Below are 17,696 nucleotides of genomic sequence, written 5' to 3' on the forward strand. Positions count from 1 at the left end.
ATGTACCGGCTGACCCTGCGCACCAGCAAGGAGCCTGTCTCCCGTCACCTGTGTGAGCTGCTGGCACAGCAGTTCTGAGCCCTGGACTCTGCCCCCGGGGATGTGGCCGGCACTGGGCAGCCCCTTGGACTGAGGCAGCTTTGGTGGATGGGGGACCTCCACTGGTGACAGAGAAGACACCAGGGGTTGGGGGATGCCTGGGACCTTCCTCCGGCCTTTTGTATTTTTATTTTTGTTCATCTGCTGCTGTTTACATTCTGGGGGGTTAGGGGGAGCCCCCTCCCTCCCTTTCCCCCCAAGCACAGAGGGGAGAGGGGCCAGGGAAGTGGATGCCTCCTCCCCTCCCACCCCACCCTGTTGTAGCCCCTCCTACCCCCTCCCCATCCAGGGGCTGTGTATTATTGTGAGCGAATAAACAGAGAGACGCTAACAGCCCCATGTCTGTGTCCATCACCCACTGCTAGGTAGTCAAAGAAGTGGGGTGAGGGCATGCAGAGTGTGGGTGGCCAGGCTTCTCAGCCCATGGGTGGGACTCTGGGGAGATAGCAGCAGCAGCAGCCGCCGAAGCCCCAGCTGCAAGGCCACCAGACGCACTCCTGTGCCTGGTTCCTCAGTCCCCAACACCAGGTAGCAGGCTCTGGGCAGCTGGGCCTGGTAGACCTCATCTTCTGTCTTCTCTGGTGGCCCTGGCTCTGGAGAAAGAACAGGGGGCACTGAGATGACAAGTAGCATGCTAACCTTTGCAAGCCACACCACATCCTGAGCCCAAGTTCTGAATGCGTGGGGTCTCTGAACACAGGTTTTGGGAGCCTCCTGCCAGGGGAGGGCCTCGGGGCTCTAGCTGGCTGTCAGCAACTTGAAGACCATGATGCTCTCACTCAGCTCACCCTCTTCCTCTTTCTCAGCCTTGGCCCCCATTTTCCTGGGGAAACTGTGCACCTGCAGGTGATCCTCTTAGCAATACACATGGCAAACACGGCAGCAATACAGGAGCTCCAGTAGCCTTTTCCAGGAGCCCACTCGCCCCACTGTACGAGGCGTGTGGAGGGAACAGGCAGGGACCAGTGAGAGGTGGAGTAGCACAGCTAAGAAGGGGTGCAGCCCCCGAGTTGGAGCTCTTGACCACTGTACTGCATTCATCCGGGCTTCACTGGGGTCATAGCGCCATCCCAGGTCCCTTTCTTTGTCTCTCTGGGCCCTTAAGGGTTCTACGACAATTTTTCCGTTCTAACCCAGAATCTTGTGAAATCCTCCTCCATACCCTCAGCCTATCAGCAAAGCCTGTGCTTTCGGCAGTAGTGCAGAACGCTGGACTGTGTGGATATGGGAGCCAGATCCCGTGTTCGAATATGGCTCTGCCACTCATGAGCTGAGCCTCAGTTTCCTCATCTGTAATATGGGAATGATGAGGTAATGGGATAGTCCTCACCTGTGAGGATGAAGTGATTTCATTCTTTCATTACATGTAAAGGCACTGGGAAGAGGTGAGGTCTCAATGTTAACTATTGTTGACTATGATCCAGGAGGTTCTGAAGCCAGGCAGGGACCTCCCTTCCCCTCCCTTCCCATCTGCATCAATGCTCAGATCTCAAGGAAAACCACTGCCCTATGGCCCAGTGCATACTGGGTTCCTCCGCTTCCTCCAACCCCACCTCCTACTCCCACTTTGTGCGACCTGGGACTCAGTGTCCCCGCCTGCGCAGTGGGAGCACTGTGCCTTCTGCTGACCTGGTGGGAAGTGCGTGGAGGTGACCAGGGTATAGAAGTTTCGGAGGAGGCGCCGGCGCTGTTCTGGTGAAGGCTCTGCTGGGAGGAAAAGGCCGTGATGCAGAGCCCCTCCCCGGCCCACGCCTCTCCTGCCCCTGCCCCTGTCCTCAGTCACCTTTATCCCCCAAGGGCTCCACGGTGAAGAGGCAGCGTTTCAGTTCCAGGTGGAGGAGCAGCAGCCTATGGGAAAGGGAAGGGAATGTCATGGCTGGGGAAGAGGACATGACCCCCAACCCACTCCCTCCATCCGAGCCCTACCCGAGGATGTCTGTGTGAAGGCGGAAGCCACTGGGCAGCGCCCGGGGTCCCAGCGGCAGACAGGCCCGCAACGGGTCCAGCAGTGGCTGCCACCAGCGCTCCAGAAGCTGCAGGGGGCGTGGTCATTGGGACGTCGTCATGGGAAGGCGGGGCCGGCGGGGGAGGTCGGGGGGTGCACAAGGATAGGGGCGTGGTCAATCGGGAGGGGCGGGGCCTACAAAAAGAGTGGAGGGCGGAGGGCAGAAGGGACCGGGGAAGGGGCGAGGCCTGGAAGAATAGAGGCAGAGCGGGAGTGGCCGATCTTGGGGGGAAGGTGAATGACTGGAGCGCAGTCCAGAAGAGGCGGGGCTGGGGAAAGATGCCGCTGGCAGGGCAGGGTGGTGGGGAAGGGCTCCGCTGGTAGAGGGTGTCCTAAGAGGGAAAGCGGGACGTGGCGCGGGTTCACCTGTGGATACAACTGGCTGAGGGGTGGGCTTGGCCCGCAGAGTAGACACAGCTCCAGGCTCGGCAGCAGAGTCAGGGTCAGGAGCCGGTGTGGGACCTGAAGCAGGGCACAGGCTGGGGCTCACCGCGGCCCGGCCCCTTTCCATCGCAGATCCCGCCTCCTCGCGACTCGGCCCCCAGGTCACATCCCTCCGTCGCTGCCCGCCCCACCCACTCACCGTGGGGCTCCCGTGCGGCAGGTACACCGGGTAGTCGCGAGCGGTCTGCGGCGGCAGAGACCCCACCAGCCAGGGGAGCAGCACGGCCTCGGGCGTCCCCAGCCGCCACCAACCCTCTGTTGCTGCCACCACCCGGCCCGACACCACCAGACTGACGAAGGCCGTGCCCACGGCCTCAGCGAACCCGGAGAGGGCTTCCTGGGTAAGGGAGGCAGGAGGACTGGGAGTCAGCAGACAGGCGTAGAGGGTGGCAGCGACTTCCCAGGTGGGCAGGGAATGGGGAGAAACCCACAGCCAGCCCCGAGCTCACGCAGTGGCCATGCTCCTGCGTCTCACCCTCTCTGAGCCTGAGTTCCTTCACCTCCATAAGAAGTCACATCCCCAACTCACACTGTGAAGTCTGTGAAGTCTGATTAAACACCTAGCCTGGGCGGGCAAACTGAAGCTAATAATGTAAACGCAGCAGCTACCGTTCATCGAGACCTGTTACATGCCGAGGAGCCACCATTAGCAATGTGGAGAAACCAAGTCACCTGCTGAGAGTCACACGCCTGGGAGGCAGCCATACCAGGCAAGTCCACAAGAGCAGTATTTAAGTAGAGGTAGCTAGAGATCTCAGAGGCAGGAGGAAGAACATGCACTGAGGTTGCATGAGATCTCTGGGGACTGTGAGGTAGCTGGGTGGAGGTAGACTGTGGATTTAGCAACAGGTTAGGGGGTGCCAGGTGCCACAGGCCTTCAAACACCAGGCTGAGGAGCTGGGACCTTGTCCTGGGGGAGGTGGAGTCTGCGGGAGGGCTGTGAGCAGGAAAGGGGCAGGGCCAGCTCTGGATATAGTAGGATTCTTCTGGTGGCTGGGTGTGATGGCTCACACCTGTCATCCTAGCACTATGGGAGGCTGAGGCGGGAGGACTGCTTGAGCCCAGGAGTTCCAGACCAGCCCGGGCAACTTAGTGGAAACCCGTCCCCAACCCTAGTCCATCTCTTAAAAAAAAAAAACAGCCGAATGTTGGCTGGGCGCGGTGGCTCATGCCTGTAATCCCAGCACTTTGGGAGGCTGAGGCGGGTGGATCACGAGGTCAGGAGTTCAAGACCAGCCTGGCCAACATAGTGAAACCCTGTCTCTACTAAAACTACAAAAAATTAGCCGGGCCAGGTGTGGTGATCAGCGCTTGTAATCCTAGCTACTTGGGAGGCTGAGGCAGGAGAATCGTTTGAACCCAGGAGGCAGAGGTTGCAGTGAGCCAAGATCACGCCATTGCACTCCAGCCCCTGTGACAGTGTGAGACTCCGTCTCAAAAAAAAAAAAAAAAAAAATAGCTGAATGTGGTGGCACAGTGCCTACAGTGTCAGCTACTGGGGAGGCTGAGATGAGAGGATCACTTGAATCTAGGAGTTCAAGGCTGCAGTGAGCTATGACTGAGCCACTGTGCTCTAGCCTGGATGACAGAGCAAGACCCTTCTCAGAAAAGAAAGAAAGATGGCCCAGGCGCAGTGGCTCACGCCTGTCATCCCAGCACTGCGGGAGGCCAAGGCAGGTGGATCACCTGAGGTCAGAAGTTCAAGATCAGGTTGGCCAACATGGTGAAACCCTGTCTCTACTAAAAATACAAAAAATTAGCCAGGCGTGGTGGTGGGCACCTGTAATCCCAGCTGCTCGGGAAGCTGAGGCAGGAGAATTACTTGAACTCGGGAGGCACAGGCTGCAGTGAGCCGAGATCGTGCCATTGTACTCCAGCCTGGGCAACAAGAGTGAAACTACGTCTCAAATAAAAAGAGAGAAAGAAAAGAAAAAGAAAGAAAAAAGATTCTTCTGGGACCAGGTGAGGATAGGATTGGAAGCTGAGAGGATAGGAGGAGGCTGGGACAATGGTCCAGAAGAAAGAGGATGAGGACTGAGCCAGGGCCAGCAGAACAGGTGTAAGAGTTTCCATAGCATCCCCAGTACCTGCAAGAGGGACCCCTCTGGAGGAATCACGCAGTCCACACACTGGGTCAGGTCCCCGATGAGCTCCGAGTCCCCTAGGAAGCTGTCGATGAGGCAATAACTGGCCTAGGAGAGGAAGAAGGGACCAGCCTAGGATTCAGGTGGGCCCAGGGTCAGACAACCAAGAACCTGTGGGACCAGGCTGCCCCAGGGGCTGCTGGAAACTGTAGTTCCCAAATGGCAGTGCCCAGGTATCCTAACTTCCCACCCTCATGTCCTGCAACCTCACCCTCAAGTCCTTCTTCAGTCTCTCCACGTTGCGGATATTGGTCAGTTCTTCAAGTCCCACAAGAAGGACCTAGAAGAATCATATAGGAGAGGACGGGCGAGGGGCTAGAACTCGAACTCCTGGGTCTGAAGGAAGAGGGGGCTGGGACTCCCACTTCTGGGTCTGGGGATGGGGGAGTCAAGATTCCTGGGTTCTGGCTGGGCGCGGTGGCTCATGCCTATAATTCCAGCACTTTGGGAGGCCAAGGTGGGTGGATCACTTGAGGTCAGGAGTTTGAGACCAGCCTGGCCAACGTGGTGAAACCCCGTCTCTACAAATATACAAAAATTAGCTGGGCATGGTGGCGCGTGCCTGTAATCCCAGCTACTCGGGAAGCTGAGGCACGAGAATCGCGTGAACCTGGGAGGCAGAGGTTGCAGTGAGCCGAGATCAAGCCACTGCACTCCAGCCTGGGCAACAGAGCGAGACTCCGTCTCAAAACAAAACAAACAAACAAAAAAAAGATTCCTGGGTTCTGAGGGAGGAAGTGTTGGTGATCTGCACTCCTAGGTCTGAGGGAAAAGGATGCTGAGATCTCAGATTCCTGGTTTGGGGAGAAAAGAGGACTGGTGAGTCTCACCATGGCTCCAAACACCATTTGGAGTAGTCTCTCCAGCCTCAGCTCAGAGATGCCCACCTCAGATGACAGAACAATGAGGGTGATGCTGTGGAATGGAAGTGAGAAGAATGAGTCAAGGCCTGGGGAATCAGGAAGGGGTATGTTGGAGTCCGCCCATTGATCCTAGAACACCAGATACATCCTCTCTCAGCCCAACCTGCCTTTCTTATAGAGAACATCAGGGATCAAAGAGGGTAACTTGCTTGCTAAAGATCCCATAGCCAAATTAACAGCTGGTTTTAGAGAGCTGGAAGGCCTCCGGGGTCATCTTCAACAGGGACTATCACCCAGGCCCTGTCCCTGTCCCACGTTCCCTCCTGGGGACCTGTCATGGAAGCTTTTCCACACCACAGTCGTGTTCTCGGTCCTCGCAGAGCTCAGCTGCATCTCCAGATTCTGCCCAAACATGTGGACTCCATTGAGGGAACCGATGACAGAGAACGGGAGCTAAGGAGGGGTTAGGGACATCAGACAGGAGCACCCCCCCATCCCCTCCCCCTTAGGACCCAAGCGTGCCAGCTCCCAGCCCCATCCTCTTTCCATATGCCCTGACAGTGCCTCTTTGGGGAACCAGGCTTATTGGTCCATTGCCTCCTCGGTCCTACAAACTCAACACTGAAACTTCCCCAGCCCCTACTGCCTTAAAGACCCAGAGTCAAAACACCGAACCCCCTTCGGTTTAGATACAGGCGTCCAAGGCCCCACCTGCTGACGGACGGGGGTGCCGCCGCGACTGCTCCTGCAGAATAGGGGGACCCCGCTGGAGGCCGCGAGGCACAGCAGATGCACAGTGCCGCCCGTCCCCTCCTCCCCCATTTAGGACTCCCACCGCGGTCCCTCACGTGGGGACTGTCAGTGCCGGTCTAGGAGCATGCCGGTAATCACAGTAACTCGGCCTGTGGTCCGGAGCCGCCAGAGGGCGAGATGGGGAGCTGATTGGAAGAGGATTAACTTCCCGCCTTCTTCACCCAACTCAAACAGACCCTCAAATCGTATTCAGGCACCTCCCCCAAACCCATTAGGTTCTCTTCCGCCCCAACCGGAAGTCACGGTACCCCTAACAAAGATGGCGGCTAATTGAATTTGCAAAGCTTTCCAGTTTCTCCGAGGAGGTAAAGAGAACCAAGAGGCCGGATTGAAGATGATGACTGCGCCAAGGCGTTGCCTAGCCACCATCTTGTAGGCTTTGATGATTTACATTCTAAACGGAAAAAACAGTTGTGCCCGGATCAAAGATTGCGATGGTCCCAAAGCGTTGCCTAGCAACCACATTCCCTCTAGATTTCCATTATACAGTAGTAAACAATGTGCCCTACCCAAAGATGGCGACCGTGGCGGGGCGTTGCCGAGCAACCACCATTCAGCTTGATATCCATTCCAAGGCTGTAAACAGCTGTGCCCTGCTCAAAGATGGCGGCACGTCGAAGTCCGAGCACCCTCTTTGGGGCGAAATCGAGAAAAACACCATCTCCCCCACAACCTTCGAGGGTGGTTGAGTCCAACGATCGTTGCCTAGTAACCACCCAAAAAAATGGTTGTTTTTGTTATTAGAAAAAAGAAAACAAGGAAATCCTTTATTTTCCAGAATAATAAAAATAATATCATTTCTGTAATGAATTTATACATGATAGCATACCATGTAAAATGTGAAAAATCCCTTCCCCAATTTTTTCCTAAAATACAGTTTAACGTAGACTATTCATACGTTTTCACAAAGATGATCAATATACTAACATTTTCACACTTTTTTCCCATAGAAAAGTATGTTTATTTCATCTTAATAATGTATTTTTATAATCTATTTTATGGATGTGACAAATTGATTTGACCAATTCCGTATTGATGTACATTAGGTTGTTGAACTCCTCCAGACTAGCCAACTAGTGCTGGGACAGCATTTTACTGAATTTTTAAAATGCCCTTATGAATATTTTTATTATTTTATACAGGCAGCATTTACTTGTAAAAACAAAAGTATTTATGATTCATTTTGCCCTTCCTCTTCCTTCTTGCAGATCAGCCCATCTTTCTAGCATAATTTTTAATTTTCCTACTTCCTAAAGTACATCCTTTTCTCTTTTTTTTTTTTGCGAGAGGGGACGGGGTCTCGCTCTGTCGCCCAAGGTGGAGTGCAGTGGAACCATCTCGGCTAACTGCAACCTCCGCCTCCCGGATTCAAGCGATTCTCCTGCCTCGGCCTCCTGAGTAGCTGGGATTACAGGTCTGCCCCACCATGTCCGGCTAATTTTTGTAGTTTTTGTAGAAACAGGGTGTCGCCATGTTGCCCAGGCTGGTCTCAAACTCTTTGGCTCAAGTGATCCACCCACCTCAGCCTGGGACTACAGGCAGGAGCCACCATGCCTGGCCTAGGTACCATTTTAATCTTCCTTCTTGCCTATTGATTTTTTTCCCCTTTCTCTGGATTACTTTTATCTTCCTTATAACTTTATTAAAATTTTAGTTACACAGGCATAAAAGAGGGGGCTGCTCTAGATGAAAAGAAACTTGAGACATAATGTCTAAATATGTGTGTGGTCTTTGTTTGGATCCTGATACAAATAAACCAACTGTAAAAACACATTTTGAGACAATTGGAACGTTTGATTACACACTTACTGTTAGATGATACTAAGAAGTTAATTTTGTTACAGGTAACAATGGCATACTAGTAATGTAAGAAAGTGTTCATAAAATTGGAGAAACCCCGGCTCTACTAAAAATACAAAATTAGCTGGGCGTGGTGGCGCATGCCTGTAAACTCAGCTACTCGGGAGGCTGAGGCAGGATAATCGCTTGAACCCAGGAGGCGGAGGCTGCAGTGAGCCGACATTGCGCCACTGCACTCCAGCCTGGGCGACAGAGCGAGATTTTGTCAAACAAAAAAATAAAAATAAAAAATAAAAATAAAAGATAAAAGAAAAATAGAAACCCAATAAAAAATAATTTTAAATGATAAAGGTAAAAACCTGTATCACTGGGCTTTCTGTAAGTACTTTTCAATTGGTGAAGATTATTATTATTATTACTTTTTTTTTTTGAGACAGCGTCTCGCTCTGTCCCCCAGGCTGGAGTGCAGTGGCGCGATCTCGGCTCACTGCAAGCTCCGCCTCCCGGGTTCACGCCATTCTCCTGCCTCAGCCTCTGGAGTAGCTGGGACTACAGGCGCCCGCCACCACGCCCCGCTAATATATATATATGTGTATATATATATATATATTTTTTTTTTGGATTTTCAGTAGAGACGGGGTTTCACCGGCCGGGCGCGGTGGCTCACGCCTGTAATCCCAGCTCTCAGGGAGGCAAGAGGCGGGAGGATAGCTTGAGCCCAGGAGTTCGAGACCTGCCTGGGCAATATAGTGAGACCCCGTTCTCCAGAAAAAGGAAAAAAAAAAAAGAGACGGGTTTTCACCGTGTTAGCCAGGATGGTCTCGATCTCCTGACCTCGTGATCTGCCCGCCTTGGCCTCCCAAAGTGCTGGGATCGCAGGCGTGAACCACCGTGCCCGGCCTGTTTTTTTGTTTGTTTTGGGTTTTTTTTTGAGACAGAGTCTCGCTCTGTCGCCCAGGCTGGAGTGCAGTGGCGTGATCTCGGCTCACTGCAATCTCTGCCTCCCGGGTTCAAGCGATTCCCCTTGCCTCAGCCTCTCGAGTTGCAGGGATTACACGTGCGCAGCGCGACACCCAGTGATACTGACCTCGTGATGTGCCTGCCTCTACCTCCCAAAGTGCTGGAATTACAGGCATGAGCCATCTCGCCCGGGTGAAGATTATGTTTTAAAATATTTATTGGCCATTCAAAATTTTGTGTGTGTGTTTGTGTGAAACTAGTCAGGTTTCTTTTTATTTATTTATTTATTTTTTGAGACGGAGTCTAATTCTGCCGTCCAGGCTGGAATGCAGTGGCACAATCTCAGTTGACTGCAACCTCCGCCTCCCGGGTTCAATCGAATCTCCTGTCTCAGCCTCCCAGGTAGCTGGGATTATAGACGCCCACCACGACAGCTAATTTTTTAATTTTTAGTGGTTAGAAGGAGTTTCACCATGTTGGCCAGGCTGGTCTTGAACCCCTTACCTCGGGTGATCTGCCCGCCTTGGCCTCCCAAAGTGTTGGGATTACACGCGTGAGCCACGGCGTCCGGACCTGATCAGGTTTCTTTCTATTAAAATAAATATAAAGTGGCAGGGCACGATGGCTAACACCTGGGATCGCTTTAGCCCAGGAGTTTGAGACACGTCAGAGCAACATAGTGAGACCCCATCTCTACAAAAAATTTAAAAATTAGCTGGAAGTGGTGGTGCGCGGCTGTGGTCCCAGCTGCTCCACAGGCTGAAGAGTGGCTCCAGTGCGAGTAGAGGCTGCCGTGAGCCAAGATTGGGCCACTGCACTTCAACCTGCACAACAGAAAGAGACCCTGTCTCAAAAAATAAAAATTAAAAAGATAATAGTAATGAAGTGTTTCTATTTTTCTATATTGTTATTCACCAGTAAGATTTATTTGCGTAGCACAGTTCTGTCAAACACGCTAGAAAGATTTTCCCAGTTGGCCGTATATTTCTCAACTTGGTTTATACAGTCTTTTGGGAAAAATTAATAAAGACTACGTTTTCTGACTTTGCTGTAGTACTAAGAAACTCCATGGCAGTCGTTAAGATTTTTTTCCTTCAGATAGTTTTCGGGTTTCGTTTGTTGCACTTACATTTTTAATCCACCTGGAATGTATTTATGTTCTAAGCCAGTTTCTGGCTCCTCTCCCAGAAAACAACGCTCAGGTGTTGCTTAGCAACCCGCACTTGGTTTGGTGTTCGGCTTCTTTTCAGGGGGAAAACAACTGCCCTCCCTTCCACGTTGAGGACGACCTTAAAGTGTTGCCTAGTAACCTCGTTTCCGCCGATGTGATTGGATCCTTCTCGCGTCCCTCCCCTACTCCCCACGCCCGAAAGAACAGAACCAGAAACTTAACCTAACGGTTAGAAAACAAGGGCAGCGCGCCCGGCGCGGTGGCTCACGCGTGTAATCTCAGCACTTTGGGAAGCCAAGGCGGGCGAATCACTTGAGGTCAGGAGTTCGAGAACAGCCTGGCCCACATGGTGAAACCCTTTCTCTACTAAAAATACAAAAATTAGCGGGGCGTGGTGGTGGGCACCTGTAATCCCAGCTACTCGGGAGGCTGAGGCAGGAGAATCTCTTGAACCCGGGAAGCGAAGGTTGTAGTAAGCCGAGATCGCGCCACTGCACTCCAGCCTGGGCGACAGGGCGAGACTCTCGTTTCGAAAAAACAAACAAACAAACACAAAAACGAAAACAAGGGCAGCGTACGCGTTGCATAGCAACCAGGTCTCCTGCCCTTCCCTTTGAGACAAGAGACGGACCCGGACGCCCCGCTCAAAGATGGCGGCTGACTGAGCCGCTTTCAGTTTATTTAGCTCTTGACAATACTGACAATAATTCCGTCTAACCCATCAGGCCCCTAGAAGGGCTAACTATGCCCTTTCTGAGTCTTCCACGCGGTGGAAGCGAAGGAGGATGGAGCTAGAACGAAGCCTCAGCGCGTACCCCGCACAAACATGGCTGCATTCCCAGCGGCCCTAAACCGCCCGACACGGGTGCGCGCGCGGCGCAGGCGCATTTCCGCTCATTCCGCGGTGTCGGCTGCGGCGGCAGTGGTGGTGGCGGGTACCGCACGGGGTATGGTCCCCGGGTCCGAGGGCCCGGCCCGCGCCGGGAGCGTGGTGGCCGACGTGGTGTTTGTGATTGAGGGTACGGCCAACCTGGGACCCTACTTCGAGGGGCTCCGCAAGCACTACCTGCTCCCGGCCATCGAGTGAGTGCTGTTTCCGCGACTCTAACCCCGCCCTCCCACTTCAGTTTCGCAGTTTCTTGCCTGACTCCGACCTTTCACCTTCTACCCTCACAGGTATTTTAATGGTGGTCCTCCTGCTGAGACTGACTTCGGGGGAGACGTGAGTCTAGGGACTCCTGGGCCTGAGGGAGGAGGGGGCGGGGGCCTGGACTCCTGGGTCTGAAGGAGGGAGAAAGTGCTGGGTCTGGACTCCTGGGTCTAAGGGAGGAGGGACTGGGGGTTTGGACTCCTTGTTCTGAGGGAGGAGGGCCTGGGGGCCTGGACTCCTGGGTATGAGGGTGGAGGCGCTGGGGCTCGGATTCCTGGGTCCGAGGGAGGAGGGAGCTGGGGGCCCAGACTCCTGGGTCTGAGGGAGGAGGAGCTGGGGGTCTGGACTGCTGGGTCTGAGGGAGGAGGTGCTGGGGCCTGGATTCCTGGGTCTGAGGGAGGAGGGGCTGGGGCCTGGATTCCTGGGTCTGAGGGAGGAGGGGCTGGGGTCTGGATTCCTGGGTCTGAGGGAGGAGGTGCTGGGGGCCTGGGCTCCTGGGTCTGAGGGAGGAGGTGCTGGGGCCTGGGCTCCTGGGTCTGAGGGAGGAGGGGCTGGGGCCTGGGCTCCTGGGTCTGTCGGAGGAGGGGCTGGGGCCTGGGCTCCTGGGTCTGTCGGAGGAGGGGCTGGGGGCCTGGGCTCCTGGGTCTGTCGGAGGAGGGGCTGGGACCTGGGCTCCTGGGTCTGAGGGAGGAGGTGCTGGGGCCTGGACTCCTGGGTCTGAGGGAGGAGGGGCTGGGGGCCTGGGCTCCTGGGTCTGAGGGAGGAGGTGCTGGGGGCCTGGACTCCTGGGTCTGAGGGAGGAGGGGCTGGGGGCCTGGGCTCCTGGGTCTGAGGGAGGAGGTGCTGGGGGCCTGGACTCCTGGGTCTGAGGGAGGAGGGGCTGGGGGCCTGAGCTCCTGGGTCTGAGGGAGGAGGGGCTGGGGGCCTGGACCCCTGGGTCTGGGGGAGGAGGGGCTGGGGACCTGGACTCCTGGGTCTGTCGGAGGAGGGGCTGGGGCCTGGGCTCCTGGGTCTGAGGGAGGAGGGGCTGGGGCCTGGGCTCCTGGGTCTGTCGGAGGAGGGGCTGGGACCTGGACTCCTGGGTCTGAGGGAGGAGGTGCTGGGGCCTGGACTCCTGGGTCTGAGGGAGGAGGGGCTGGGGTCTGGATTCCTGGGTCTGAGGGAGGAGGTGCTGGGGGCCTGGGCTCCTGGGTCTGAGGGAGGAGGTGCTGGGGGCCTGGACTCCTGGGTCTGAGGGAGGAGGGGCTGGGGGCCTGAGCTCCTGGGTCTGAGGGAGGAGGGGCTGGGGGCCTGGACCCCTGGGTCTGGGGGAGGAGGGGCTGGGGACCTGGACTCCTGGGTCTGTCGGAGGAGGGGCTGGGGCCTGGGCTCCTGGGTCTGAGGGAGGAGGGGCTGGGGCCTGGGCTCCTGGGTCTGTCGGAGGAGGGGCTGGGACCTGGACTCCTGGGTCTGAGGGAGGAGGTGCTGGGGCCTGGACTCCTGGGTCTGAGGGAGGAGGGGCTGGGGTCTGGATTCCTGGGTCTGAGGGAGGAGGGGCTGGGGCCTGGGCTCCTGGGTCTGAGGGAGGAGGTGCTGGGGGCCTGGACTCCTGGGTCTGAGGGAGGAGGGGCTGGGGGCCTGAGCTCCTGGGTCTGAGGGAGGAGGGGCTGGGGGCCTGGACCCCTGGGTCTGGGGGAGGAGGGGCTGGGGGTCTGGACTCCTCGGTCTGAAGGAGGAGGGGCTGGAGCCGAGATTCCGGGGTCTGAGGAAGGAGGAAGCTGAGGAGTTCCTGGTTCTGGAGGAACAGGAAGCTGGGAGCCCTGATTCCTCCTCTAAGGGAAAAGGGAATTGAAGTCCCAGATTAAAAGTTTTCTGTCCTCCCCTCCCAGTATGGGGGGACCCAGTACAGCCTCGTGGTGTTCAACACAGTGGACTGCGCTCCCGAGTCCTACGTACAATGTCACGCTCCCACCAGCAGCGCCTATGAGTTTGTCACCTGGCTCGATGGCATTAAGTGAGCTTTCCCCCACTTGGGGTGGGTTGGGGGGCCCTGTGAGGGGCCGTGAATGAGTGATGGCTTGGGTGGTTGGGGTCCCTGTAAGGGGCCGTGCATGAGGGATGGCTTGGGGTGGTTGGTGTCCCCGTGAGGGGCTGTGAATAAGTGATGGCTTGGGGTGGTTGGTGTCCCCGTGAGGGGCTGTGAATAAGTGATGGCTTGGGTTTGAGCTGCAGGAAACATCCTATACATTAAGCGATTGAAAGGACTTTGAAAGTGATTGTGTTTTTGTCAGAAGTCACTTTTGTGGTGGCTTCTGTGTGCTCAGCAATGTTGCCATCCAGTTTAGAAGCAGGAAAAACTTCCCATTCAGGGAGGCCTGGCTGAGCTCCAGCAGCCACCTTGTACTCCCTGTGTGATTGTCCCCTTTCTGTCCTCTCTTTTTCCATCTACCCCTGTCCTCCTTTTCCAGATGGGTACATTGTAGCCTCAGTGCAGGGGGATGGGTCAGAGCCAGGATAGATCCCTCTGTGGCTTGGGTCAGATTTTTTTTTTTTTTTTTTGAAGCAGAGTCTTGCTCTGTCTCCGAGGCTGGAGTGCAGTGGCACAGTCTTGGCTCACTGCAACCTGTACCTCCCGGATTGAAGCGATTCTTCTGCCTCAGCCTCCCAAGTAGCTGGGATTACAGGCGCACGCCGCTATGCCCAGCTAATTTTTTTTTTTTTTTTTTTTTTTTGTATTTTTAGTAGAGACAGTTTCACTGTGTTTGGCCAGGCTGGTCTCAAACTCCTGACCTCATGTGTTCTGCCTGCCTCAGCCTCCCAAAGTGCTGGGATTATAGGGGTGAGCCACTGTTGTGGGATTCAGGACGACAGGAGAGAGCCCTGGGGTTAAAGCGGGAGAATCTTTCATTGAGTGCACTCAGGCCCAAGCCGACTCACGTCCAAAGATGGCCCAGAACAAAGACAGCACTTGACTTTTATACACACTTCACAAAAGGGGGTGGGCTAGCTTGAAGCAAGCTTACAGTGGCGTGACAGCAGGGATACAGAGGCAGGACAAAAACAGTTAATCAAATTGTTGTAACAGGTTCATAACTCAGGATTGCACATAACTGTTGCTATGCAACCCAGACGTCCGTTATCTAGGTTAGCCTAGGCACGGGCTTATCCCCTAACCTTCACTATGGTGCCCAGGCAGTTCAGGCTTCTCATGACCTTCGCTGTACTTCTTAGATAAAACAGAATACTTGAAGTCATGAGTTACAGAGAACAGGAATCTATAAACTCATTCTATAAAACAAAGGAAAATTTGTTTTTTCTTCTATGTTGAGGGAGTGCTGGGAGAGTCTCCAAGAGCACTTTAGATAATATTATCAAGACTTTTCCTGGGTCTGGGCTGTGCCCGTTGCTGCCTCTCGGACAAGTCAACCTAATACAGTAAAATTTATTTCTCTTTTTAATTTTATTTTTCTTTAATTTTCTGCCTCACCACCACGCCTGGCACTGGATCGGATTTTGATAGTTGACATTGTAGACTCTGGAGTCAGGCATACTGGGGTTAAATCCTGGCTCTTCAGCACAGAACTAACTCTCTGACACAGGAGTCTGTGTCCGCTCTGTGCCTAGTATCTCACCTCTGAAGTGGGGATGTGGATAGTACTTGTATTAGTATTTCATTGTATTACTTATTCTTAGCTGCATAACAGATTACCACCAAACAATGGCTTCATACTGCAAACACTTATTATCTAACGCAGTTTCTGTGAGTTAAGGACACAAGAGTGGCTTGGCTGGATGGTTGGGCTGAGGGTCTCACAAGGCAATAGTCAGGAGGTCGGCAGGATTGCAGCCATCCAGGGGTTTGACTGATGGTGGGGAATCCATTCCCAAGGTGGCAAGTCTGTGGCTATTGGCCACAAGACCTCTCCACAGGGCTGTTTGACTGTCTAACATGGCAACTGGCATTCCTCAGATTGAGGGACCCAATAGAGAGAGCAAAGAGGAAGCCCCAGGCCTCTTTTGTTTTTGAGGAAGGGTCTCACTCTGTCACCCAGGCTGGAGTGCAGTGGCTCAGTCACGGCTCACTGCAGCCTCGACCTTCTGGGCTCAAGCTCAAGCGATCCTCCCATCTCAGCTTCCCGAGTAGCTGGAGTAGCAGGGACAGTAGCCAAATGCCAGCACACCTGGCTGATTTCTTAAAAATATTTTTGTAGGTCGGGCGTGGTGGCTCACGCCTGTAATCCCAGCACTTTGGGAGGCCGCGGCGGGTGGATCACCTGAGGTCAGGAGTTCGAGACCAGCCTGTCCAACATGGTGAAACCCCGTCTCTACTAAAAATACAAGCAATCGTCCTGCTTTTACCTCCCTAAGTGCTGGAGTGCTGAGATTATAGGCCTTAGCTGGGCATGGTGGCGCATGCCTGTAATCCCAGCTACTCAGGAGGCTGAGGCAGGAGAATTGCTTGAACCTGGGAGGTGGAGGTTGCAGTGAGCTGAGATCACACCATTGCACTCCAGCCTGGGCAACAAGAATGAAACTCCATCTCAAAAAAAAAAAAAAATTTTTGTAGTGGCCGGGCACGGTGGCTCATCCCTGTAATCCCAGCACTTTGGGAGGCCAAGGCGGGCGGATCACCTGAGGTCAGGAGTTCGAGACCAGCCTGGCCAACATGGTGAAACCCCATCTCTACTGAAAATACAAAAATTGAGCAGGCGTGGTGGCTCACGCCTGTAATCCCAGCACTTTGGGAGGCTGAGGCGGGTGGATCATGAGGTCAGGAGATCGAGACCATCCTGGCTAACACGGTGAAAACCCGTCTCTACTAAAAATACAAAAAATTAACCAGGCGCGGTGGCGGGCACCTGTAGTCCCAGCTACTCAGGAGGCTGAGGCAGGAGAATGGCATGAACCCAGGAGGCGGAGTTTGCAGTGAGCCGAGATCGCACCACTGCACTCCAGCCTGGGTGACAGAGCAAGACTCTGTCTCAAAAAAAAAAAAAACATACAAAAATTAGCCAGGTGTGGTGGCATGTGCCTGTAATCCCAGCTACTCGGGAGGCTGAGGCAGGAGAATCACTTCAACCCAGGAGATGGAGAGATCGCACCAGTGCGCTCCAGCTTGGGTGACTGACTGAGACCATGTCTCAAAAAACAATTTTTTTTTTTTGTAGAGACAAGGTCCTGCAATGTTGCCCAGGCTGGTTTTGAACTCCTGGTCTCAAGTGATCCTCCACTTCAACGTCCCTAAGTGCTGGGATTAGAGGCATGAGCCGCTGCACCCAGAGGCCCCACTAGGCTCTTTGTAATCAAGTCTTGAAAGTTATACGTCATTATTTCTGTTACATTCTTTTTTTTTTTTTGAGACGGAGTCTCGCTCTGTCGCCCAGGCTGGAGTGCAGTGGCTTGATCTCTGCTCACTGCAAGCTCCGCCTCCCGGGTTCACGCCATTCTCCTGCCTCAGCCTCCTGAGTAGCTGGGACTACAGGTGCTCGCCACCACGCCCAGCTAATTTTTTGTATTTTTAGTAGAGACGGGGTTTCACCGTGTTGTCCAGGATTGTCTTGATCTCCTGACCTCATGATCCACCTGCCTTGGCCTCCCAAAGTGCTGGGATTACAGGCGTGAGCCACCGCGCCTGGCCTACATTCTTTTTTTTAACCTGGGACAGGGTCTTGCTCTGTTGCCCAGGCTGGAGTGCAGTGGTGGGATCATAGCTTGCTGCAGCCTCGACCTCTCGGGCTCAAGTGATCCTCCCACCTCAGCCTCCTCCTGAGTACCTAGGACTGCAGGTGGGCATCACCATGCATGGCTGATTTCTTTATTTTAATTCTTGTAGAGATGAGGTCTTGCTGTGTTGCTCAGACTGGTCTTGAACTCCTGGCCTCAAGCGATCCTCCTGCCTTGACCTCCCTAAGTGCTGGAGTGCTAAGATTACAGGCCTGAGCTACGGTGCCAAGCCCACTTCTGCTATACTGCATTTGGTGTGCAGTATAAGCCTATCCCGTTCAGTGTAGGAGGAGACTACACAGTGTGTAAATAGCAAGAGGCTGGATTGCTGGGTGCTGTACTGGGGGCTGGGTACCACAACCTCATAGGGATGTTTGGAGAATTAGTTGATGATGTTTCATACAGTGCCTGGCATGTATTAAGTGCTATGTAAGTGTTTCCTAGGATTTTGTGCCTCACTTTCCTGGTTTGCAAATGGATAATGGTAGTGTGTATCTCCATGTTGTTAGAAGATCACAGGAGCTGAGTTGTGTACTGTGTTTCG

General features: G+C 54.2%; 3 protein-coding genes across 27 annotated transcripts in view; 2 read left to right on the forward strand and 1 right to left on the reverse strand.

Moving 5' to 3' along the window:
• Window positions 1–432, forward strand: part of AP2A1 (adaptor related protein complex 2 subunit alpha 1) — a 44,086-nt gene extending 43,654 nt beyond the window's left edge. For all 3 annotated transcript variants that reach the window (XM_054540992.2, XM_054540991.2, XM_063720213.1), the window contains one exon: window positions 1–432. In XM_054540992.2, coding sequence (XP_054396967.1) covers window positions 1–78 — 78 coding nt within the window. In that variant the 3' untranslated portion in view covers window positions 79–432.
• On the reverse strand, window positions 195–10,418 carry FUZ (fuzzy planar cell polarity protein). Of its 21 annotated transcripts, none has more exons than XM_063720221.1 (13): window positions 10,258–10,369; window positions 6,878–7,073; window positions 5,910–6,008; window positions 5,523–5,607; window positions 4,904–4,972; window positions 4,636–4,740; window positions 2,688–2,885; window positions 2,471–2,566; window positions 2,026–2,132; window positions 1,883–1,947; window positions 1,729–1,806; window positions 1,262–1,389; window positions 195–692 (listed from the first exon to the last, which is right to left on the reverse strand). In XM_063720221.1, exons 4-13 carry the CDS (start codon window positions 5,538–5,540, stop codon window positions 516–518), a joined length of 1,041 nt encoding a protein of 346 aa, XP_063576291.1. In that variant the 5' UTR covers window positions 5,541–5,607; window positions 5,910–6,008; window positions 6,878–7,073; window positions 10,258–10,369; the 3' UTR covers window positions 195–515. The 21 variants fall into 21 exon arrangements, with proteins under 21 accessions (XP_063576291.1, XP_054396981.2, XP_054396982.2 ...); XM_054541006.2 differs by having other exon boundaries at window positions 5,887–6,008; window positions 10,258–10,364; XM_054541007.2 differs by having other exon boundaries at window positions 1,729–1,803; window positions 5,887–6,008; window positions 10,258–10,353.
• Window positions 10,377–17,696, forward strand: part of MED25 (mediator complex subunit 25) — a 24,221-nt gene continuing 16,901 nt past the window's right edge. The window contains exons 1-4 of one of the 3 annotated variants that reach the window (XM_009232919.3): window positions 10,377–10,616; window positions 11,025–11,382; window positions 11,476–11,521; window positions 13,318–13,442. In XM_009232919.3, the coding sequence (XP_009231194.2) occupies window positions 11,126–11,382; window positions 11,476–11,521; window positions 13,318–13,442 (428 nt within the window). In that variant the 5' untranslated portion in view covers window positions 10,377–10,616; window positions 11,025–11,125. Of the gene's footprint in view, window positions 11,383–11,475; window positions 11,522–13,317; window positions 13,443–17,696 lie in introns of all 3 variants that reach the window. The other 2 variants (XM_054540993.2, XM_024236790.3) reach the window with 2 other exon arrangements.

The sequence above is a fragment of the Pongo abelii genome, chromosome 20, assembly GCF_028885655.2.
Source record: "Pongo abelii isolate AG06213 chromosome 20, NHGRI_mPonAbe1-v2.0_pri, whole genome shotgun sequence".
NCBI lineage: Eukaryota > Metazoa > Chordata > Mammalia > Primates > Hominidae > Pongo > Pongo abelii.

What these genes read in the sequence shown, in the direction of transcription:
- FUZ (XM_054541006.2), bottom strand. An exon ending in GCCACGGTCGCCATCTTTGG is followed by an intron (nt 6,009 to 6,877) that starts GTAGGGCACATT and finishes ACCCCTCCTTAG; the next exon opens with CTCCCGTTCTCTGTCATCGG. An exon ending in GGAGCCCTTGGGGGATAAAG is followed by an intron (nt 1,807 to 1,882) that starts GTGACTGAGGAC and finishes TTTTCCTCCCAG; the next exon opens with CAGAGCCTTCACCAGAACAG.